Source organism: Pelodiscus sinensis, chromosome 5 (assembly GCF_049634645.1).
Source record: "Pelodiscus sinensis isolate JC-2024 chromosome 5, ASM4963464v1, whole genome shotgun sequence".
Taxonomy (NCBI): domain Eukaryota; kingdom Metazoa; phylum Chordata; order Testudines; family Trionychidae; genus Pelodiscus; species Pelodiscus sinensis.
In genome coordinates, this window is record NC_134715.1 from 52819409 (window position 1) to 52843661 (window position 24253).

The 24253-nt window shown below is 39.8% G+C and overlaps 1 protein-coding gene across 8 annotated transcripts in view; it reads left to right on the forward strand.

The window, feature by feature from the left end:
• Positions 1–24253, forward strand: part of ARHGAP10 (Rho GTPase activating protein 10) — a 270200-nt gene that overhangs the window by 134205 nt on the left and 111742 nt on the right. For all 8 annotated transcript variants that reach the window (XR_012904148.1, XM_075930013.1, XM_075930008.1 and 5 more), the window contains 4 exons: positions 567–609; positions 3729–3794; positions 12901–12975; positions 20723–20810. Coding sequence is in view for 7 of the 8 variants with exons in the window: in XM_075930013.1 (XP_075786128.1) it covers positions 567–609; positions 3729–3794; positions 12901–12975; positions 20723–20810 (272 nt within the window). In the remaining variant the exon portion in view is untranslated. The remainder of the gene's footprint in view (positions 1–566; positions 610–3728; positions 3795–12900; positions 12976–20722; positions 20811–24253) is intronic.

The window sequence follows — 24253 nt, forward strand, 5'->3', positions numbered from 1 at the left end:
AGTTGCCAGTAGTTCTGGAAAAATCTAATTGAAAAGTATTGTTTAGGTTGAACTGACATGAACATTTGCATGTATTTTAGTTGCCATGATGCCACTTGAGAGATGTAATACAAGTGCTTTTTGCCTCCAATGCCCTCTCTAGGCTGAACTCCTTGGCCAGATTGCTGTGCATATACAAAAGATGTAGTCAGCCAGGAAGTCTGTGCATAGAGAAGAATGGGGGAATAGGGCACTTAACTACAACTCTTGTAAGGCTCTGTGGTAGCTTAAATGGTTGCAGTTTAATGTTGATCCAACCCAAAACGTAATGTCATTCCACAAAAGTTTAAATAGTTTGACTTCATGCTCTTGGGAACAAACACAAATGTCAAATATCTGAATTCCCCATGAGCTGGAAATTGTTGTTCTGTCTGCTCTAGGTTAACATACTGTATCAAGGGAGGCCCAGTATTCGTTAGCCGTCAAGTGCTGAAATTGTGCCTGGCATTAAGCAGGAAGCATCTTGATTCTGTTTGTATAAACTTGTTTACTGCAGAGCACTCACATTTTTTTTATTTTTCAATCAGCTGTTCATCAATTTGAATAGAGCTAACACAAAACGGGAGGGAAGTAAGTACCTGGAGCTACTATTTAAACTAATACTTATATTAAACATGCTTATACTTTTTAAAAATAAATATTAGGGTTTTTTTTAAATGTTAAATGTTTACCATTTAAATTCTGAAATGCATAGATAAAATGTTTAACAAGAGGTTACGCACTTTTAAAAAGATCTTAACTGTCATAATTTAGGCCACGATTCTGAGAAAATTGTATGCTCATTCTTAATTCGACTAACATAAGCCATCTCACAGAAGTTAATGGTTCTTCTCACAGGAGTAAAATTAAACGCACACATAGGTGTTTGCAGGATTGGGGGTCTAAGTTCTCACCTGCTTAGAGAAAAAAACATCCCTGTTCATATCAACTCATTTCATACAATAAGTACTTTTAGAGTACAATTTACTTCTAAGCATAAGAAAACCAAATTTGTATGGCAGTCAGAAACAAGAGCATAAAGATTAATTTCATATGTACATAATAGTATAAAATATAGCAGTTTTGCAAAAGTAGTGAGTTAATGTAGCAACGAGAATCAAAACTTGTGTGTCTTCAAAAACGGAACCATGATCTGGCACTCAAAAATATATATGTATTTTTTTTACTGTTGGCCTTTTCCTTTGGAGCATGAGGTAGTGATGAATGTTGAAACACATTTTTAAGGGCCACAGCTGGGCAGATTATTATTGGTAGCAATGAAAATGTGGATTTAACTTCCTCAATGCACAGCAGTTCATTGTAGAAATAATTACATAAGCATTAAAAAATTATAAAATATGTCTTTCTAAAAAGCCTCAGCTCACTGAGCATAAACCTTCAGTAACTATGTTGGCTTTACACAGAATCTTGATTGGCAAACAATGAAGATACAGCTAACAGTCCTAGATGGAAATTTGACTTTCTTCTCTCCTGTCTTACTTGATCTGTCATATGTCCTCCAAAGTAAGGTCTTAGTTACCCATAGGTCCTCTGATTCAAAAGTTCATTGTCGGAGCATATTGGCTGCTCCGAGACCTTCAGTCTTGCAACATCGCACAACTCTTCAGATGTTAGTTATTGAGTTAGAGCCAAATTAACACTTCTTAGCATTTATGCCTCTTCTTCTCAAAGGAGTCACATGTCCCAGAAATATGCCCTGTGGGTATTTCATTGCTCATTTTTCTGATTAATACTATGGAAGGAACTGAAAAATGGACAGAGACCAAAGATCAGTTGACATGTACCCCTCCATCAATCATTCATTTGGGCTCTTGGTACGGTGCAATCCCAAAAGGTCATTTTGACCTGGGTCAGCTTGTTCCAACCTCACTGCTCACATGTTTTTGTGGTTTCTTTACTTGGTGAGTTGTCCTTCAGTGGATATGTTCCAAAATTCCATGTTGAAAAAACAAAGTGCACGCATACATGTGCATGCGCGCGCACCTCGCCTCCCCCCACCTCTTCCATTCACACTCATAATTTTCCATATAGACTAATTTGAGAACTCTGATCCAGGAATTCTCTAGCCAATTTAGACATCTCAAACTCATGTTGATCATATTCCTTCATATCAATCATAATAATTTGACACCATCCCAATAATCAAGGTAGCTATTCTCTTTGTGTTCAGGGGTTAACGAGTGTGTTGTATGTAATATTGGGATTTATTTTGCTCACTATTAAGTGAACGGAAAAACTTCTTCACCTTCACTGTAAGCATGATCCTGAAACATGAAGGGTTAAGAGTAGATGGTTGGATGAAATGTGGTTTTGGAATATGAGATTTTAAATTATGTTTTGGTTTAATCTAAAAGGGATTAGACAGTGGTGTGGGAATTCTTTTGGCTTATTTATGACATAAAGCATATTTCATTGGGGATGATAGGATGATTTTATATAGAATACAATATCTTCTGTACAAGCACTCTCTTGTCCAGTTGAGTTACCTTTCTTAGATTGTATTCACTATGTACAATACTTTTTAAAGGAGGCATTGGATCTATTTTTAGGTATGTTGAAATTATAGCTAAGAAGCTATAAATAATGATTTTTTTATTAAAAATTTAATATTTCAAACCTCAGGGTGTCATTTCAAGAAGTTGTTAAAAATTAAAATATTTTAGCTTCAAAATTGATGTAATCATATCTTTAATAAAGGGCAAGTTCACATGAGACTTCTCTTCATCTGATTTTTCACTTGATTTTAAAAGGGAATATCATAGAATTATTTAAAGAAGCATGGAAATATAGTTATTGTATTTTTGGTTGTTAGTTGAAGGTTCTCCAACAGAAAACCTCCGTGCACATTTTACTTTTATGGATGTGGTTTAGGAATTGGGGTTTTCCTTCAAAAACCAACACTGCATAAAGCAAGTACTCAAATATGCAAGATCCTGCAGGATGTATTCCAATGAGCTGAGAATTTTTTAGGGTTAGTCTGTCTTGCTTTGCAGCAAATATTCTTAATTAGAACCATATTTTGGCAGGAGAAGAATGTGGTTTAAAGGTCCAGTTCTGGAAAGACTTACTACTGTGACTAGACTCCTGAAGTTACTACACCACAGAACAAGGGCCTGCAGCACTGGGTCTGTACAGATACATAAGAAAATAAAAACTCTAGAAAACGTAACCAAGTGCTTACTCCTGGAAATCTTTCTCAGTTTTGCCTGAGTGAGAGCTGTCTGTAGAAGGGCTCTTATATTTCTCTCTACCAAGAAAACAATACTATATTGGCTTTGAGGTTTTGAATCTTCTGGCATGTCTGCGTGAACACTTACTGCACAGCAAGTGGGGGTATATATCTTCAGCTTTCCAGTGTGTTGCATACTAACTGTCCTGGGAACCCTTAATGAGGTGCGCTAAAGGTTGTTTAGTGTGCATTGATGTACTATGGATTGAAACAGACGTAGGTGGAAATGTGTTGGACAGTGTCTGGAGCATCTACACAGACAGTTAGTGTCTGGAGCATCTACTCAGACAGTTAGTGTCTGGAGCATCTACGCAGACAGTTAGTGTGAAGCATGCTGGAATGCTGTACATTTACACCCCTGCTTGCTGCATGTGTTTATATAGACATGCTATCTGAGAGAAAGATGACAAATGTATTAATAATTGTGCCTAAAACCTTCTCAAACTGTTTTTCTTCATAGGTGCACAGTTGGATAAGATAGGGTTCACAATTCTGAGAAAATGCATCAGTGCCGTTGAAACAAGAGGTAATGATCAACTCAGCCAAGTGCTACTGCTCATGAGGGAAGGCCAAGTGGCTGAGGCCTGGGAGAAAGTGGGAATGGTGTGTGTGAGTGGATCTGATATAGAGTCTCACCAGTCCCACTGTAGAGCTTAGATCTTCTGGAGTCCAGAGGCAGAAGAAGCCATTTAGCTGTGGTTATGTTCTGGGTAGATTCGTAGAACTAAAGGGTTAGAAGAAACCACAAGGGTCATTTAATCTAGCCTCCTGCCAAGATGTAGGATTTGTTTGGTCTAGGGGAATTTGCTATTGCTTATATGAAAGTGTATCCTGTACTCTTGAGGAAACCCCCATGGAGAGTCTGTATCAGGGGTGGGCAATAATTTTTAAAAGGGGTTCATTTCACAAGTTTCTGAAGTGGCCCAAAGCCACCCCGGAAGGGGCAGGGCCTTGGGCAGAAGGGGTGGGACCAGGAGATTTCTCTGCTCCCACGCCCATAGAGCCTGATTGGCCTGGGGGAGTGTGTAAAGTTCCTCCCTGAAGAATCGCAACAGCTGGCTGTTTCCTCAAGGTGCTGCAGAGGGAGGAGACCTCGTGCTCTCTCCATCCTCAGGTCTTGATTGGCCTGAGAGCACCAGGGCAGCCACAGGCCAGATCCACTGGCTTGGTGGGCTGGCCCGCAAATGCCCTTTTCCCCCACCCTTGATCTGTAGGCATATAGTCTACCACGCTTTTCTGTCAAACTTCATGCAATCCAAGAGTGTGCGCAAAAAGTTCTGGGGATGACTCCGTTGCTACCACACAGGAGGTTTTATATTTTGCCAGTGGTTACGGGGGCACTATCCAGGGGTATGTACTGTAGAGTTCCTACTCTTCCTCACTCTGCAGAATATATAAGGGGCTTTATATGATGCTATTGAAGCTTTTTACTTTTTAAAAGGTACAATGTATATTGAAAGACTTGTCTTTAAAGAGAACAAGGTCTAATGAGGCTGGACAGTGGAATAAACTAATGTGGGTTCATTTTTTTTCCTTATAAGAGAAGAATAAATGAAAAGTGGTAATTTTCTTCCCTCCCCTCTCTCCTGCATTCTTCTTGACATGAAAAGAGCAATTGGAATTTCAGGATATGAATTTTTCTTCCCCTCTAAATGTGTCCAACTTAATGCTCCTGAAGATGAGTTTACCAGTGTGACCATACTGGAACTTCTAGTTCTGTAGAGTGAATAATGTTGCACAGAGCAGAAAATTAATATCTTTCAGTTGTGTTGTATGTCACTTTTTTTACTAATAGGATACAGGGGCGTTAACAATGGCTGTCACATCCACTGACCGTGCAGGATCTTGCTTACTAAGCAGTTTTCAAGTTGTATTTTTAGAATCTCATATGATTGATAAATACAAGTATTTTTGTGAAGTTGGGAACTTAACCATTAATAACAAAGAAAGATCTCAAGAACTGTTTTCACTTGGCTTTTAACATCAATTGACTCTGATAGATTTTTGAATAATTTCAGATTAGACTAGATGTGAACTGCAATTATTCTGTGCTTTTTGCTTTTAAAAATAGTTGTCAGATTTCCTTAGTCTAACCCATGATTTCAATTATTCTAGTTACTAACAGTGGTTTTGAACTGTGGCCCATGGATTATGTATAAGGAGTCTGCAAACTGACTGAACAGATTTCAATGATGAATCTAGTCAACAGATTTCCAAAGGGTTCTGCACCTCCTTTTGAAATCTAGGTCCCCACAAATGAAAACTGGTTGAGAACCTCTGATCTAGATTAAGATCGTGTGTGTGTGTGTGTGTGTGTGTGTGTGTGTGTGTATACCATCAAGCTGATAATATGTAAATAAGACTTAAAACATATGCTTTTCTTCACAGCAGTGGGGAAGTCACAAGCTCCTTTAATGCTGGTCCACATATAGAATGACAACCTGCTCCTGCTATCATTTATACCAGTGTTCCTTAAACTGTTTGAGACTGAGGAACACCAAACAATTTTTTTTTTTATGAGGAACACCAAGGATTTTTTGTTTGGGGAGGGGAGGGGAAGGATTGGGGGAAAAGTTATTCAGGGGGAAAATAAAGTTGCCTACCCCTTTAAGGGTGGCCATTTTGAACTCTGCTGTTCTCCGTGGCATGTCTCCAATAGCCTTGTGGCACACCGGTGTGCCGCGGAAAACAGTTTAAGAAATACTGATTTATCCTGTTTGCTCAAGTAGAAGGGATCTGTGTGGTAGATCTGCTGATGAGCCACATAATTGCCAATATGATGCATGTGATGTACATTGTTTTTAAATTAGGAAATTACACACTCAGAGCTATGTTAAATTAACAAGTTACAGAGTCAAAAGTGCAAATGCTACATGTGAAGCAGGAGTCTAGCAGACAACAATCTTCCTACACAACTATTGTTCATTCCTATCACTTGTCTAGTCTGTGCCTGAATGAGGTATAGTCTCTAGGGAAAAGAATTGTGATGATGCAATTGAAGATCATATCGCAATGCATACACACAAAGGGGATGAATTCCGGAATTTCTTATCTTTGGAGTGCTTGACTTTGTAACCTTAGTAATGTTTTAATATAGTTACTATATTCAATATATATAGTAGATGAAATGTATAGTGATGGTTAATATTGAAAACAAAATATTTCTTTCTTATTTTAATTTTATTAAGAATTTCAAAAATAAATATTCAGGGGTGGGTGTAGGCAGTATGTCTGCTATTTAGTAAACCACAGTACACCCAGTTTTGGCCTGAGGAAAACATGACTTGGAAATTGTATACAAAGTCATGGTTGTTGCTTATCTGTTCATTGACTCTGAACATACGCAAGATGTATTTAAAAACAAAATCTTGCCTTGTGAACGAGATGTGCTGTTGCTCTCATAAGGATGGAAGATCAGTTTCTGCACTTGCATTTCTACTGATGTCCAGTAAGCTGTGTGAGCATTAAGTGATGAAAGAGTTTCAGCAAGTCTCCTTGATGTACCTTTTATAATAATAATATGAAGAAAAATGTTGACTTTCAAACCTCCAGGTTTTATACCTAGGGAAGTGAAGATGCACTAAACTCAACCTTATAACAACTTTTACTGTGACTAGAGTAAGTTGCCAAAGTAATGTTCAATAAAAGAAAATAGAAGACAGATGCTCCTCAGAGTCTGTTTCTGTATGCCATGTTTTATCTCTTTTAATCATAATGGGTGTGAGGTTCGTGTGGGAGGAAAGAGAGGACAGTCTAGTGTGGGTGGAAACTGAGAATAGTCTTGTCATGTCATAGCAGAAAACTCTGGTATGAAAAAAAAATGAAAACATATTGAGCATTAAATTGTCAATGGCTGAATGATTTTCTCAGTTTGTTATTCATTTTTATCAAGCTGAGAAGAAATAAGTCACTTTGAATAAAAAAACCTATACTTCAACTCAAAGTAGTATTAGCAACTAGACTAGAAGTTTTGTGAGCTGCTGCATAAAGATATAGCTGTAACTTACTAAGTTAGAAAACTTGAGCTATTAAATCAGTATATTTAAAAAAAACCTCCTTGAGCCTATATTTTCCTCTGCATAAATGCAACTCTTATATACAATAACTGTGAGCAAGACTGAATGTTCTTTGTTGTTCCATTTTGATTTACAGCTCAGCACCTTAGTTGATAATAAAAGTGAGAGAAAAAATTCTAGAAATGTCAGAGTGCTGTTCTTCCAATAGGAAAAAAAACCTGTGTTAGACTATTTTTCCTGAGCACTCATTAGGTGGCATTCTATAAAATGTCAGTGCAAAGGGTTAATAACAAATTTCTACTTCAGTACTGCGGCAGAACCATTCTGAGATGTAGGGACAGATGGCAGCAGTGAGCCGTCATCTCTGTTTTTCCTCAGTAAGAATTTTTGTTTTTCTGGTGAGGAGAAAGTAGGGAACTTTCCTCTAGAACAACCTGATATTACCTTGATCTGCCAGTGTGCATGTATGAGCACATCCACACTACATAAGTGGACGTGAAACGTGTTGTTTCTGCAGCTACATTAATAGCTTGCATTAGGGGTGTCTATTAAGAAAACCCCTCATCTAAGCTGCACATACAGGCAGTCCCCGAGTTACGCGGATCTGACTTTTGTCAGATCCGCAGTTACGAACAGGGCCCTCCCTCTCCCTGGTCTCCAGCAGACCAGGGAGAGGAAGCAAAGCGGCGGAACACGCAGGCAGCGGACAGCCCAGACACGTCTGGGTTGTCCGCTGCCCGCGTGCTCCGCGGCTTTGCTCTGCTTTGCTCCCCGTCCCCCTGGTCTGCAGACCAGGGGGACGAGGAGCAAAGCAGAGCAAAGCCGCGGAGCCTGGGGTTCTTAAGTTGAATCTGTATGTAAGTCAGAACTGGCGTCCAGATTCAGCCGCTGTTGAAACTGATCAGTTTCAGCAGTGGCTGAATCTGGACGCCAGTTCCGACTTACATACAGGTTCAACTTAAGAACAAACCTACAGTCCCTATGGGTATGTCTACACTACAGAGTTAGTTCGAACTAACGGATGTTAGTTCGAACTAACTTTAATAGGCGCTACACTAGCGCTCCGCTAGTTCGAACTTAAGTCGAACTAGCGGAGCGCTTAGTTCGAACTAGGTAAACCTCATTTTACGAGGATTAAGCCTAGTTCGAACTAGCTAGTTCGAATTAAGGGCTGTGTAGACCCTTAATTCGAACTAGTGGGAGGCTAAGGCCTCCCAGGTTTCCCTGGTGGCCACTCTGGCCAACACCAGGGAAACTCTATGCCCCCCTCCCAGCCCCGGACCCCTTAAAGGGGCACGGGCTGGCTACGGTGCCCGTGCCAGGTGCAAGCCTGCCAGCACCCAGCTAGCAGACCCTGCACCTGGCACGGCACAGAGCCACCCACCCGATGTCCCCCAGCCCACCCCCTCTTCCCGGGACCAGGCTGGCGGCTCCCGGGAGCTTGCCCTGGACCGCAAGAGGCGGGCACCCGCCTGGGCTAGTGCGGACATCGTGGACCTCGTCCACGACCTCCGCACTAGGCACAGGAAGGTGGCCGTCTAGGGCAGGAGAGCTGCCAGCCTGGCCACCCAGGAGCAGGAGTGCATGAAAATCAAGGTGGTCCACTGAGACCCCCCACCCTGAGCCCTGAGCTTACAATGGCCGTCCTGGGTCAGACCAAAGGTTCATCTAGCCCAGTAGCCTGTCTGCCGACAGCGGCCAACCCTAGGGACCCTGGAGGGGATGGACCAAAGACAGTGACCAAGCCATTTGTCTCGTGCCATCCCTCTCCAGCCTTCCACAAACTTTGGGCAGGAACACCACTCCTACCCCCTGGCTAATACCACTCCATGGACCCAACCTCCATGACTTGATCTCACTTCCCTTTAAACTCTGTTCTAGTTCTAGCCTTCACAGCCTCCTGCAGCAAGGAGTTCCACAGGTTGACTCTTTGCTTTGTGAAGAACAACTTTATGTTACTAGTTTGAAGCCTGCTACCCATTCCTTTCCTTTGGTGTCCTCTAGTCCTTCTTTATGGGAACTAATGAAGAACTTTTCTGTATGCACCCTCTCCACCCAACTCCTGCTTTTAGAGACCTCTATCCTGTCCCCCCTCCATCTCCTCTTTTCTAAGCTGAAAAGTCCCAGTCTCTTTAGCCTCTCTTCATATGGGACCTGTTCCCAACCCCTGATCATGTTAGTTGCCCTCCCCTCTCCCAGCCTCTCTTCCCCTCTCGCACCTCCTTTTCCCAGTCTCCCCCAGTTTTGCTCAATAAAGACAGATTCCATTTTTGAACACAATTCTCCTTTATTTTGTACATCAAGAAAAGGAGCTAGGGAAGGGTAAGTGGAAGGAGGTGAGGGAGGAATGGGGCACGAGCCCCCGATGGGGAGGACTGGGCTGGCTCTGCGGGCTTCTGGGGGTGGAAGCTCTCCTGCAGCCTCCCAATTGCCCCCTCTCCCCAGATGGCAGCCTGCGGCAAGTGCAGCCGGGCTGATGGCCGAGTGGTGTGATGTGCCCAGTGTGGGTACTCCGGGCACTCCAAGCCAGGACTGGTTTTCAAGCGGGGCACCCCTGAGAACTGTCTGTCCGGAGTGGGGGTCGGGACCCTTTAAGCACAGCCCTCGGCTAGCCTGAGACAGCATCTCCACGCTCTAAGTCCTCCTCTGATGCCCTGCCGGCACTGCTTCCGGCCATGCTTAAGCCCTGTTCAGGGTCCACTTAATGTGGACATGCTAGTTCGAATTAGCAAAACGCTAATTCGAACTAGTTTTTAGTTCTAGACACGTTAGTTCGAATTAGCTTAGTTTGAATTAACTAATTCAAACTAAGTTAGTTCGAATTAGCGCTGTAGTGTAGACATACCCTATCTTGTACGTAACCCGGGGACTGCCTGTAATTGGTACACACACCCTGCCTGCTATAGCATACAGTTGAGACAATGGGCTTGTTTTGCTAATAGTAAATTTGTTTTACTAAGAAACCATGTATGTCCAAGTCAAGCCTTGGTGCTTCAAGAGCCAGAATTAGAACATGAAGTGGGGAGCCTTGCAGCACCCAAAACTGCTGATAGTGCTCTGTTCAAAGGCCTCTACTTCTGGCTGAACCAATAAGAATTGACATTTTAGTGGGCAGTAGCTAATACTCTAAAATGAATCCGTTTCAGTTACTCTTCAGTAATTAAAACTTTCAAATCTAAAATAATATATCAACACGCTTTTGTGTGTTTTATTTAAAATTTCATTAAAATAAAAATGGTGTTGAAAAGCATTAATTCCCTTCTGCACCTCTCATTATGCATTAGCAATTAGCGTTGCTTCTTTCAGGTTGATGAATTTGAACTTGATCAATTATCTGATAGTAATTGCCACCACAGAATATTATTGCTAAAGTGCCATCCTAGTTTCAATATTACCATCATTTCAGACACTTTATAGCAGCACATCTGTTTTTAAAATCAACTAATGAGTTGCTGTGGAATTTCCTTAATTATTTTTAAACATAAGATACCAATGCTTTTTGAGTCAAGACTATTTTGTTCTTACAAGTTTTAATGTTAGCAGTTCAGTAAATCAATATACAGCCTGACAGCTTAAGTTTTTGAGATGAGCAAAACCAATAAAATAGATTTAATTGTAAGAAAGTTGCTTCAACTTTTCTTTGTTTCTTGTGCACTATATAGAAAAGTACCTTTTACAGCACAAGAAACTAAAGTTGGATCTTCTTGCAAAAAGGCTTGGTGCCATTTGGCAAAACATTAAAAAGATGAATATTATTACCAAAGATCTATATATCTGTGGGCTTTCCCAGGGAGTTCTCAGGGAAATTCAAGCAAGAATTGCTCTTTGCTTTGCATCCTCTTCATTCCCCCAAGATTTCCAGTGCTTCCTAGTTTTGGGTGGGTCTGATTATTTTAATTGTTTCCTGCTAGCAGTTTTCTAGGCAGTATGTAGTACATATGTGGTGATGATCTTAGTCTTAAACATAGAACTGTCTGGAAAATCCAGAGGTATACAAAGTTAATTTTGTATTTATAAATGTATGTTATAATATCATGAGCGCCATGGCCGTTTAAACAATAAGAAAGTCGAAGAAGAAGAAAGAAAATATGGAGGACTTTGCATATTTCAAGATGTTTTGACCACTGAGGGTAGTAGGCAGTGGGTGGAGGTGTCTCTCTTGTGAAGCTGCTAGAGTAATTCATTAAGAATAATATTTATTGTGAATGTTACTTATGATCAGTGCTTTTTTTTGTGTATTAAAAAAAATGATGCCAGTACTCCAGGGGAAAAGTTTTTGAGCTCTGACTGTAGGTGCCGGTACTGCGTACCAGGCAGTACTGTCACAAAAAAAGCACTCTTATGATTGACATTTATCTAATATTTATTTAGGAATAAGCATTCCATTGTTTGACTAGTTTAACTTGTGGTTTGTTTGGTTTTTTTGTTCTATTTTGGAACTGCTGTTGAATTTGGAATTTCACCACAGATCATTGTCCTCTGTATGTTGTGTTCTTAACTAACAATAAAATACGAAAAATAAGAGCCAATAACACAAAACCTACTATGTAGTTAAAAAGAGAACATAAAGGTTGTTCTCAATATTCATACACTGGAGAATTTCTGCATTTCCAGTTCTGGGTCCATAATATATCAGGAATTAGTGAGTTGGTTATTGTAAATTGAATTTCATTAAAGCCCCAAAGTCAAACAGAATCTCCACTACTGTGATGTGTTTTGTACAGACATATAAAAGGATGGGATAAAGGGATTCAATATCCAGGCAAAGTGATCAGGGTGAAGGTGGGCATACAATTTGTGAGGGGTTTTTTTCAACTTCTTTAATGTTTTTATTTAAGCGTAGTTTTTTGGAGGAGGGTTATGTGGGATTATGCGCAGGGGGGGAGAGGGAATGTTGAAGTGAAAAGGGATTAAATAAAGGGTAAACGATAAGGGAGGGTGAAAGGAAAGTGAGTAGCATAATGACATGTTGAATGAGGCTGGGCAGCTAAATGGTTGCAATGGTGAGGCCTGTGGTCAGATGGAAGATAAGCAACAATCAGTGGCAGTGGAAAGCAAGAGAAAATATTCAGAGTCCATGTTCCAGAGCTGAATAAATCTGGAGAGCAGAAGGCTATGCTCATCTAGCTGTTTGGGTTGCTTCCCACATAGAGGAGAGAAAAGAAAGTATTGGCCTCAGTCCTGGAGTTAGGTTCCTCTCAGTATACCCAGTGTGGGGAGCACCTTGGAACCAAGCCTTGTATCTTAAGGAAAGAGCGTTGTTTACTGATGTGTGAAAACCCGGGGTTTGAGTTTTTAGGGTAGAGCTCATAGATCAAGGAAAAACCCTAAAACTATTTCTGAATGTCCTTTGTCAGTTAATTTGAAAAAAATGTTCATGCCCCTTTTTCCTGAAGACCAGCATTTTATTTAGTTTGAATTCATCTGAATGGAGAGCATAAGGATGATAATAAATAAGATAGATGCTTGTTTGCAGTGCATTGTTTTTATAGTCATGAATAACAATGTGGTAAAGGCAGCTTTGAGGAAAACTTATTGTTTAGCATTTGAAAGTTTTAAAAGTTGTATTTGCTGTAAATTTGAGTGCTCCAACTGATCTGTTTTCTTCTCCAATAGGTATAAATGACCAAGGATTATACAGAGTTGTGGGGGTGAGTTCAAAGGTCCAGAGACTTCTGAGTTTGCTGATGGGTATGCCTCTATTTTATAACAACTTCAATCATGTTTGTATTTTGATTTATGGTTGTTTTAATTTCATTGTTGAGATCTTATGTAACTTTTGCGTTCCCCTCATTATTGGTCAAATTTTAGCTTGCCTTACTCATGCAAATAGTTCTATCCTGCACTCACAGTTGTTTCTTGGCTGAATAAGACAAGCAAGTTTTAGCTGCCAGTTTAAACAAAGAAAACAGCCAAAAGGACCTGTTGGGACAAATCCTAGGTGTGGTGTAAGTAGGTTTAAAGGAGCCTGAGTTTAAATTAAAATAATCTACACCCAGAGTCTCTGGAAGTGGAGAAAAGTGGGTATATGTAAGGAATTTTTTTTTGTCTTCTGCCTTTTTGGCTCATGGTGAATAAAATTCCATTCAGCATCACACAGGATTTGTATCCATGTTAATATGTCAATTAGGGATATGATTTAAAAAACATTATCCAGATATAGGGCCTGCCTCTGGACCCAGTTATTCCAGTATGAATGTGCTTATACCAGTATAACTTTCTTTCTTTTGGGGGATAAGCTATACCAGTATGAGCACATATATACCGATATAACTGCATTCACATTAAGGGTGTTGTACCATTTTACATACTGGTATATTTAAAGTGGTATAACATATGTGTACGTGATGCTTTTTAGGTCTTCATTTGAATGTTAGGCGAATTTAACTACTTTAGTCAGAGATGGTGGTGAAGGGGTGAAGAATAACCCCCGAACAAGGTAGCTCTAAGGACCCACACCCAGTGTAGATGCAGCTTTGTTGATGGAAGAATGCTTCCTTCCGCACAGCCACTGTCCTTGGTCGAGGTCGTACTCACGCAGCAGTAGAAAAACCAGTCACGAGTGTGCTGTGGTGCGCTATGGAGTTAGGCTGATATAGCAACACAGATATGCTGGTATAGTCTCCATTAACATACATCAACACTTAAAAGGCTTTCTGCAGCAATAGGAAAGGTTCTCCCATTGCTGTAAGTAATTCATCTCTCTGAGAGGCAGTAACTAGAGTTGGTAGAACTCTTCAGTTGACCTAGTTCGTATTCACTGGGGGTTAAGTTGGCTTAACTACATCTGTCTGGAATTTTGATTTTTCACCCCCTGAGGGAGATGTAGCTATACTGATTTCACTTTTTAGTACAAACCTATTCATGCCTGTAGACTCAAGCCAGGTCTACATTATGGACCTATCTACATTACTTCAAGGTATGAAAAATCCAAACTTAGTTATACCAATATAACCTCCCCCCACCATGTGAAAAGTGCTAAATCAATGGGACAGCTTCTGCCATCAACCTAGCAACTGCCTCTTAAGGAGGGGGATTAATTAATGCTGACAAGAGGAGTACGGTACTGTAAGGCTACGTCTACACTGGCCCCATAAAACGGAATAGTCATGCAAAGCAGGTAAGTCAGAATAGGGAAATCCGCGGGGGATTGAAATATCCCCCGCGGATTTAAATAAACATGTCCGCCGCTTTTTTTCCGGCTTGGGGAAAAGCCGGAAAAAAGCGTCTAGATTGGCGCGATCCTCCGGAATAAAGCCCTTTTCCGGAGGATCTCTTATTCCTACTTTCAACTTTCCCCAAGCCGGAAAAAAAGCGGCGGACATGTTTATTTAAATTTGCGGGGGATATTTCAATCCCCCGCGGATTTCCCTATTCTGACTTACCTGCTTTGCATGACTATTCCGTTTTATGGGGCCAGTGTAGACGTAGCCTAAGTGAAGACAAGCCTTTATTTAGACTCCCTCACGTGCACTTACCAATGGAGCTTGTATAATACCTTATGAATTACCTTATTACCTCCCTCTGAATTGGGCTCCACACATATCTACACCAAATTTTCTTCTGGAAAACTTGATACTCCTGTAGTCCCAGTAGTCAGACTGTTCCTGCCCCCTCACTGCCTCTGGAAAAGTGCAGGCATCTGGATGCATTTCCTCACCTGCTTAGTATCTCTCACCAGAGTTATAACCATGTCTGCACAATGTGCAGCATTTCCAAATTTCCTGTCCCGAGCACTGAAAGTACATGCAGTTGGACAAGACCACGGGGATTCGTTCATTTTTATGGAGCTTCCAAACCTGTCACTTGACAGCAAGGGTCTGATTCTCAGGGATTCATTGGTATTCAGAGAAGCTTGTTTGCAGTTTGCACCAGGCTCTTCTCCAGAACCAGGCATGCTCCATCTGTGCTGATAACATAGTGTTCTTTGGCACAGCAAACTGGAGGAAACCAGAAAGTGAATTCATTTCATTACCCCAGACATTATGTGAATGACAAAGCGCTTTTATATTATACGCTGCTGTCAGTTCAGTGCCACCTGTAAGGTTTTTTGTTTTAAAGCAGGCTGTGTCTTCAGGAGTGATAAGAAGACTTCAGGCTTGAGGGCCTGAATGTCATATCAATCTGTCATCGTGACCTTGCTAAATATTAATTTATACAATATCTTACTTTAATCAATATTAACAATGCCCTGAGGCCCTCTGTCATTGCATATAAACCTGTCCATATTTTAAAGCATTGCCACAAGAAGGGAGTGTTCGGAAGCATCAACCAAGATTAACCAACACACAACAGGTTCTTTTGGCTGTTCAGCAGTATTATAATTAAAGACTTTTTTTAGTCATTAATCAGGGAAACAATTACCTGTCATCAGTGGAAGAACTTTGTTAAAATGCATTTGCCAGTATGGACTGTTTTTGTTTTTCAACTCGCTAGTTTAGTTAGGGTGTGCAGTTTTGGCAGTCGACTTTTCCTCTTTACCATTAGTGGTATCCAAATTAAATAGACCTAGGTTCCAGTGGTTCGGTAGCAGCTGGAAGAGTTTTATTGAGATTCCAACATCTGCTTTTACTTAATTTTGAAATGAGAGCGACTTTTTTACTCCTTTCCAAGATTGATGTAATGCTTTGAAAATCAAAGATTATACTGATGTCAAGACAGCAAGAAACATCAAACAGAGAACATGTAATGTTATGGACAGGTACTCTTCCCCTGGTCCAGTAGTTCATTGAAAGTATCACTATGCAATCCTGGTAGCATACTTACTTTTAAGTGGTTTCAAGGAAGATTAGAGAAGGGTTTCTGTTTGTTATGCCATAGAGAAGAATCTAAAATATTTGATCAATCTATACCTTTTTGTTTGAGTGTAAGTATCCTTTCAGATAAAATCCTCCTTCCAGTGTCATTAAAAATAAAACAAAAACCTATCTCTGATTAACTTTCAGGCTATTAACGTTTTAAAATAAGATCCCAATTTGTTTTCCAGCTACTTTTATTTATCATAGGCCATCCAATGTGTGTGTGGTCCATGATGAATGAAGAAGAAGAAGAAGAAAGGAAATAGACTTCAGATGCTAGGAATGGGTGTTGATGGCATATAGCCTTTTTGTCTCTGTTTGGAAAAGATATTGTAAAACCATGTATATGAAAGGAATGTGGAAAGATCTTAATTTTGGGACTGCTTCTATAATACCTTTCTCTGAAAGAATCCCACATTCCAAACAAAGTAAAAATGTGTGGACTCAAGCCTTACTTATCATCATAAATTAAATTAATCTAAAGCAAAAACATGCAGTTCTGTAAAACAGGCAGTATTGTCACTCGGTAATTGACTTATTGTCTGTTCTGATTTTCAACAATAGTCTTGTTTAAATGTGAATGACAAAGGCTAACATTTTGTAAACAAAAGTCTCATTTTTGCCTGAAATTGATATTAAATTACTCTTCTAATTTATTATAAACATGGATAACAAGTTACTACTTTGAAGGTTTCAGAAGGCTAACCATGTTAGTCTGTTTCAGCCAAAACAACAAGGAGTCCAGTATCAGAGGGGTAGCTGTGTTAGTCTGGATCGGCAAAAGTGACAAGGAGTCCTGTAGCACCTTATAGACCAACAGATGTATTGGAGCATAAGCTTTCGTGGGCAAAGACCCACTTCGTCAGATGCATGTAGTGGAAATTTCCAGAGGCAGGTATAAATATGCAGCCAAGAATCAGACTAGAGATAACGAGGTAAATTCAATCAGGGAGGATGAAGCTCACTTCCAGCAGCTGATCTGGAGGTATGAACACCAAGAGAGGAGAAACTGCTTTTGTAATTGGCTAGCCATTCACAGTCTTTGTTTAATCCTGAGCTGATGGTGTCAAATTTGCAGATGAACTGCAGCTCAGCAGTTTCTCTCTGAAGTCTGGTCCTGAGGTTTATTTGCTTCAGGATGGCTACCTTTAAATCTGCTATTGTGTGTCCAGAGAGATGAAGTGTTCTCCTACAGGTTTTGTATATTGCCATTCCTAATATCTGATTTGTGTCCATTTATTCTTTTGTGTAGGGACTGGCCAGTTGGGCCAATGTATATAGCAGAGGGGCATTGCTTGCACATGATGGAGTGTTACATTGGTAGATGTGCAGGTGAATGAGCCAGTGATGGTGTGGCTGATCTGGTTAGGTCCTGTGATGGTGTCGCTGGTGTAGATATGTGGGGAGAGTTGGCACTTGAGGTTTGTTGCAGGGTTTGGTTCCTGTGGTGAGGTGTATAGTTGCTGGTGGGAATATGCTTCAGGTTGGCGGGTTGTCTGTGGGCGAGGAGTCCAGTGGCACTTTAAAGACTAACAAATGTATAATCCCCTAATAAAGTCATTAGTCTTTAAAGTGCCATTGGACTTTTACTTTGAAGTCATCAGTCATAAGTCTTTGTCTGCACTGTTGTAGTGCAGCCAGCAGGATACTCAGTTCCACTCACTACTTTATGTATAAGTCACAGAATAAACAGTATGTTTAAGTGCAGCAATGTGCAAAGTAGGGGGACACAATTCCGGTTAGTCAGTTAATCAGTTAAACATTAGGATAATCTAACGTTTAATGTGTTAACCAACTAGTGGGATCTTATGGCTCCAGCCCTGCAGCCCATACTGAGGCTGGGGCTGGCTCTGCTGGTTCCCGTACCCAGCCCCAGCATGCGGCAGGTCTGCAGATGGTGGGCTACTGCCTGGAGAACTGATTAACCAGTTACCTGTTCACATCACTTGTACAAAGGAACATGTTTTATAAAGTGATTTTTATGATGATGTGGCTGTTAAGATCTTGTATGTTCTGTCGATGGGTTCAGTTTTGAATTCTGAGAGTGACTGCCATATAAAATGCAAGGTATCATATTTCATACAAAAGAACTTTGCAAATCCACCTACATTTTAAAACAGCTGTGAAAGTTACTGCATTGAATCCCTTGTTTATTCCAATTTTATACACAGTGTATTATAGTACATTTAAACTCTCACAGTGGCCATATTACAATCAAAACCAGAAACAAAGCTGCTCTTCGTGACCTAGCTCTGTGAACCTTGCTGGTTTCATAAGCCCGATTTCCACAATATCTGAAATTTTAGGAATTAAGAATTAAAGTTGAATTTTCAAAAACTCTCTAAAATTGCACAAAATTGTTTGTCTTCACACAACTATTTGCAGCTGCAGGTGCAATTCTTGGGTGTATTTTTAGTTTTGCCATGCACAGTTGTATATACAAAATTGTTAGCATCAATTTTGAAATCCTATTGCGATCCCTTGCAAATATGATCCTTAAATGTTTAGGAAAAAATGGAATGTAGTGGTAATGTAGAATAAAGGAAACTGTTTAAATATAAGACGACAGAATCAGAGATTCAAGAAAAGTATTTGATTTTTATGTCTTGAGATATCATTGCTGATTTTTTTGGAGGGTAAGGGAGTCTTTGAAAAGTTCTAGTGTTTTGTCTGAGGAGTTGTTAATGAAATCCTTTCCCGCTGTTTTTTTAAAAAGCAAAAATACTTTTTCTAATGGTTTTTAAGGATGATTATTCCCAGTATGAATTTCAAATATGTCATTAACAAATTCCACACAACCAAGTGCACCACTTGATTGTAAAGGAGAGTCAGTGATGATTGAGGAATTATTTGAAAACAGTGAAAATTTAATAGTGGATTACTAACATAGTTACTAGAGTCATTTGTTTCTGATGTGACAGCTGCTTTTTATTCCATGAAGTCAGTAGAAAGGTTTGTTTCTCAGTGGAAAGAATGTGATTCTCAGAGCAGAGGAAGATATGTCAGAAAGAAGAAAATAAAAGGTTCCATTTAGACATCCTTTAGGTTTTTGGATCGTGGTTGGCTGGTAGCAAGTTGACAGAAAATATCTAACTAGTATTTTAAAATAAGATTTAAATAATTGATTTAATGAGAGCAAATATTCAGTTACAGAAATAATTGGTTGGCACAGCTTTTAGAACATAATTATTTAGTCCCAGTTAGAAAGGACTGCACCTTTAATCAGGGTTTGTAATTTGATTTTTTAAATGTATGGGTCGTTTGTCTAACAAGCACAGTAACAAGTGAATTTAGGAGTGTAGGAATCAAAATGTAATACACGTCAATTACCATTGTTATAGTTTTTTGCATGTTGCTGTTAGTGGTTGTAATAAAAAAATGTTGAAGTGCTTAAAGGCGCAAGACATCTTGGCTTCATACAGGTTATGTTTTAACTGTAAAATAGCTATCAATTTTTGTTTATTTTAAAAATTCTGTAAAGTGATCATGTTTTGTATTGCTTTTTCTCAGACAGAAAACCTTGTTGATTACTCAGACATTTGACAAGTCAATTTCATCACTCCTATGATTAGTTTTGCAAAAACTAAACAGGCAAAAGATGAGTGGCTTTCTGTGGAATTTACAAGTAGTTAGGAAGCCAAATTATTTTTCCATTTGGCTAAAAACTTGTAAAAGTAAAATTAAAAGATTAATCTTAAATCCTAGGGACAGCCTCCCAGTACAGAACTTCCTTTCTTCTCTTTCACTTCAGTAATGTCTTTGCAGTCCCAGTCTTTGGGCATGGCCAACCAGGTGGTCACTTACGGCCCTGCGCTGCCCAGCCCCTGGCCCTGCCCACTCAGCTGGGAGCAGCGCGACTTTGCCGCTCGGTGTGCTGCCTTGGGCACTGCACAGTCTTTGGCCTGGCTTGTGTCTTCATTTAGCAATCAGCTGTGTATCAACTTGTGCAACATTCTTAAACAGAAGCACCAAAGTGTCTTTTTTATTTTTTTAAATCTACTTTCAAGGTATTACTATATTTGAACAGATTCCTTGGGCTCATGTGGATTTCATGAAATAAAGAACTATCATTATTATTTGTTCCTTTCCTTTCCTTTCCTTTCCTTTCCTTTCCTTTCCTTTCCTTTCCTTTCCTTTCCTTTCCTTTCCTTTCCTTTCCTTTCCTTTTTATTATATAGTGAATTTGATTTTTGTATTTTCATGAATATTCCAGTATTGAAAGCTCCCTGCCCCCTTCTAAATAAAGAAGCCTGGAAATAACTCCTCCTATAAAGAAATTTCAAATGAAGTCCTAGTCTAATTGTGCTGCTCACTGAAGAGAAAAAAAAATCAGCGAAATAGTTTTAAAAGCACTTGAAAGTAAATTTTCAAAAGAGATGGAAGTGTATTTTGTATTCTCTATCTTACTTCCATTTTAACATTTAAGAGGGAGATGACAATTTTGGATTTAAACTAACAAAAGTTTCTTAATTATTGACTTCAAATTCTATTCAGGGACCTTACCTTCTGTGGTTTTCTTTAGGATTATTATAATATTGTCTGATTTCACAGATACAAGTTTCCCCATGAATTTAACTTTGGTAAAAGTTTTAAAGTATGTAAAGATTTAGATTTGTTTTTCTTTTTTGCTCATTTGTTAGATGCAAAAACCTGCAGTGAAATTGATCTGGAAAACTCTATAGATTGGGAAGTGAAGACTATTACTAGTGCTATGAAGCAGTACCTGAGGTAAGGTTCCATTTGTTAGCTATTCATAATTGAACTCTGTTTACCACTGATAGATGATGAAGTTTTATTATTGTTTTGGTCATTTGTTTTTACTGTTGTTTGGATGGAGGTCTATACTGAATACAAATCCACATTTATTTAAGGCACAATATTTACTTTAGGGATAGAGGGGAGTTCATAATGTCACAAAGAGCAGTTTAATGACTGACAAACTTCAAAATCTTCAGAAGAGATAAGAGTTTGGCTGATTGGCTGGAAATCTGGAGTCTGCAGAATTGGTCTGTATTATAAAATGTGCTGTTTCCAGTCAGGTTAGACTTTTCTCAGCAGTATTTCTTCCTTATGGTACTGTGGTACAGCTTGTTAAAAAAAAAGGAGAAAAAAATTACAAAAATAGTATTAAAAGCTAATTTGAAATTGTTTATATTTTGAAATCTGAAAAATTTGACTAGCTTTATATTTTGCTACTCCCTCCACCCCCAAGGAACTATGAATTGCTAGGAGAAAAAAATGGAAGTGCATCTTCAGAGGTTTAGGTCTGTTCTGTGTCCACACCAATTTTCTTCTTCCCTGTTAAGATATGCAGCTGAATTATGTTAAAATGTATATCAGGAAAGTTAATATACTTTTCATATCAGTAAAGTGAACTAATAAAAGGCAAAGGAATTCTGAAGTTATCAACCTTGGTTCTTGAAGTATAGTTTAGAGGCTTCAGGGAGAAGAAATATTTATTTAAACGCACAAAACAAATTAATATTGGCCATCCATAAAATTTGGATATTTTCTGCAGTTATTTTAAAACATGAATAGAGTGAACTTGATAAACTTGAGTTTAAAAAAAAAAGTCAAGTGTTTCTGTAGTTGCTGTTATTTAAATAAGATTTTTTTTCATTGATAGTGATTTTTATGTTACTAGGAATTTTGCAACATTTTAAGGGGAATAATTTTCAGATGGTGGCACGCAGCACTTCTTAGAAATTAGATCCCTTAATGTTTGAAAGTTAGCCAAAAATTGAAGAACCCTAAATCAGTAGTCTGTTTTGACAATTATGGCTATCAATTTTTCAGTCCTCTCTGCAAGAAAAAGATCATGCTGTTGAAAGAAAGTTTCCTTCTGTAATCTTAATTGCAGTGTCTTTTGTGCTTAAATTGTGACTCACTCACCAGCACAACTCAAATAGAAAATGTTTGCACAGAACTGTTTGTGGTCAGTTCATAGTTAAATATTGACAACAAAAATTCATAAAATATGCATGTTCAAATTTTAAAAAATGATGTTTTGTTCCTTAATATCTATGTACTAAAAAGGTATATTAATGTATAGTCTACCATGATTATTCATTTAGCTCTAGCATAGAGGATGTTATATATTCCCTTACATTTGATGTAATAAAATATTCTGTTACACTTCCTTATTTTTAAACCGAGACATCTGGTCATCTGCTCTGTTATGCCAGCCATGCAAGAAGGAAGATGGCATTCCATAGATATGGTTTAATTGACCCTCAACTTTATTCACTTACAGTATCTGGGAATATCCAGCAATAAATTGTACAGTACAGATCAATGTTCTTTCCTTTAAGACTTCTCCCAGTTTGAGAAGTCAGCTGTTTGACTTCCCCCTTCCTAGCCATGACACAGAAAAATTGTGTCTCCAACCTTGCCATCCTCTTATACGAGGGGCAGGAGTGGTAGAAAAAGTGTGTGGGGAGGGTAGCAATGTAAGCGAGCGGTCGACTACCTGATTAAGGCTAGGCTTATTGGGTAGTCGAGTCAACTACTCAACCACTTGTTCCCCTCCCCGCCATTGCCTCTGTATCAGAAGCAGTGGGAAGGGAGGGAAGCAGGAGCCAGTTCTGGGGGCAGTCAGCTTAAAAGATAGTTCCCTCTTGCACTCCTGCTGTCTGCTCTCCCTTGCGATGATTCCTCTATTAGAGGCAGCAGCATTGGGCATGGAGGGGCCAAGGAGGCTGCCATAAAGCAGCCCCTGTCTGCAGTGGCCTAGGCTGACCACGGGCAGAGGCTGCTCCAGTAGCAGCCCCTATCCATGAGGGGTCCCAGAGGAGAGCTGGGATTCCCCCATGGACAGGAGCTCCTGGACCCAGTGCAAGCTGGGACTGAGCAATCCTGGCTTAGTCCCAACTCATGCTGGGTCCAGGAGCTGCCCCTGCTGTGGCTCTGCAGTTTAATTGTAGTAAGAGCTGGCTGCCTGTGCGTCTGGCTCTTACTATATTTAAACTGCAGAGCCACAGCCAGGATAGCTCCTGTACCTGGCACAGGCTGGGACTGGGGAAAGCCTTTCATTATCGACTAATCACGTAGTTGATAAAAATTTTATCGAGTAAACAATTAGTGGATTTACCCACGGCCTAACATCCTTAGTGGAGGGGTGTTCTACCAGGTGTTAGAAACCACACACCCGGCTTCCTTAGGGGATATCTTCTTCTGTCTACCTCCAACTGGGCTGTAGGGCTAATGGGGGATACTCTGGTCTGGCTTGTTGAGGAAGAGGATATAGATCTCCACAGCTGGAAGAGGAAACAAGGGTAAGAAGCGGCTGCAAGTGGGGAGTGGGTCAGCATGGCACTACTGACTCATCCTCAGGGACTGGAAGATCTGAAGAGTTCAATAGGGACAATCCTAGTGGGAGAAGACCTTTTTCTCTTGATCAACTAAAGTAGCACCTATCCTCCCTCTCCGTGAGTTGGGAAAATGCCAGGTTTAGTCAGGACCTGCTTCTTTTAATGTGAGCTGGGAAGAAAAATTTTCCCTCACCACCAGATTGGCCTAGATCAGTGGTTCCTAAACTTTACAGCTTCACACCTCCTTCTTGATTTTTGAGAAACCCTCACTCCTCCCCAACTCTTCTTTACCATCATCCAATCCCCCATTTAACAAAAAACAAAACAAAAAATAAATTCATAATTTAAAATTAAAAATAAACAAAAAAATTGGTATAAAAATTTATTCAAAATTAAAAATAAAGCACAACTAGTTGGGTTCAGGGCAAGGTTCTCATGGGGCTCTGGGCGACGGGGGGACAGCGTACTTGTGGGGTTCTGGGCAGGGAAGGGACAGGAACAGCTTGGCTGGTACCTGGGGGGTCCAACAGCTACACCTTCCCTCTGGTGCTTCAGGGAGGGCTTTGTTATGGTGAATAAGTAAGGAAGTTAGGCTGTGATGATGCAACTCATATGTAAATAGGCTGTCAAGCAGGGGAGGTATACAAGATAAATGGACCAGATAAATGGCTTGGTGAAGGATTTATAAAGGAGGGGAGTGGTTCAAGATTCCTTTGACTGGCACAGCAGGGAACCAGGCCCCTTTTCTATATAGTCCACTTTTAACTTTTGTTTGGGGGAGGAGGAGGGAGAAGGAGGAACAAGGCAAAAATCTCACTTTTACTTCTCCGGTTATGTGGTTGGAGAAAAATGACTTCCCAA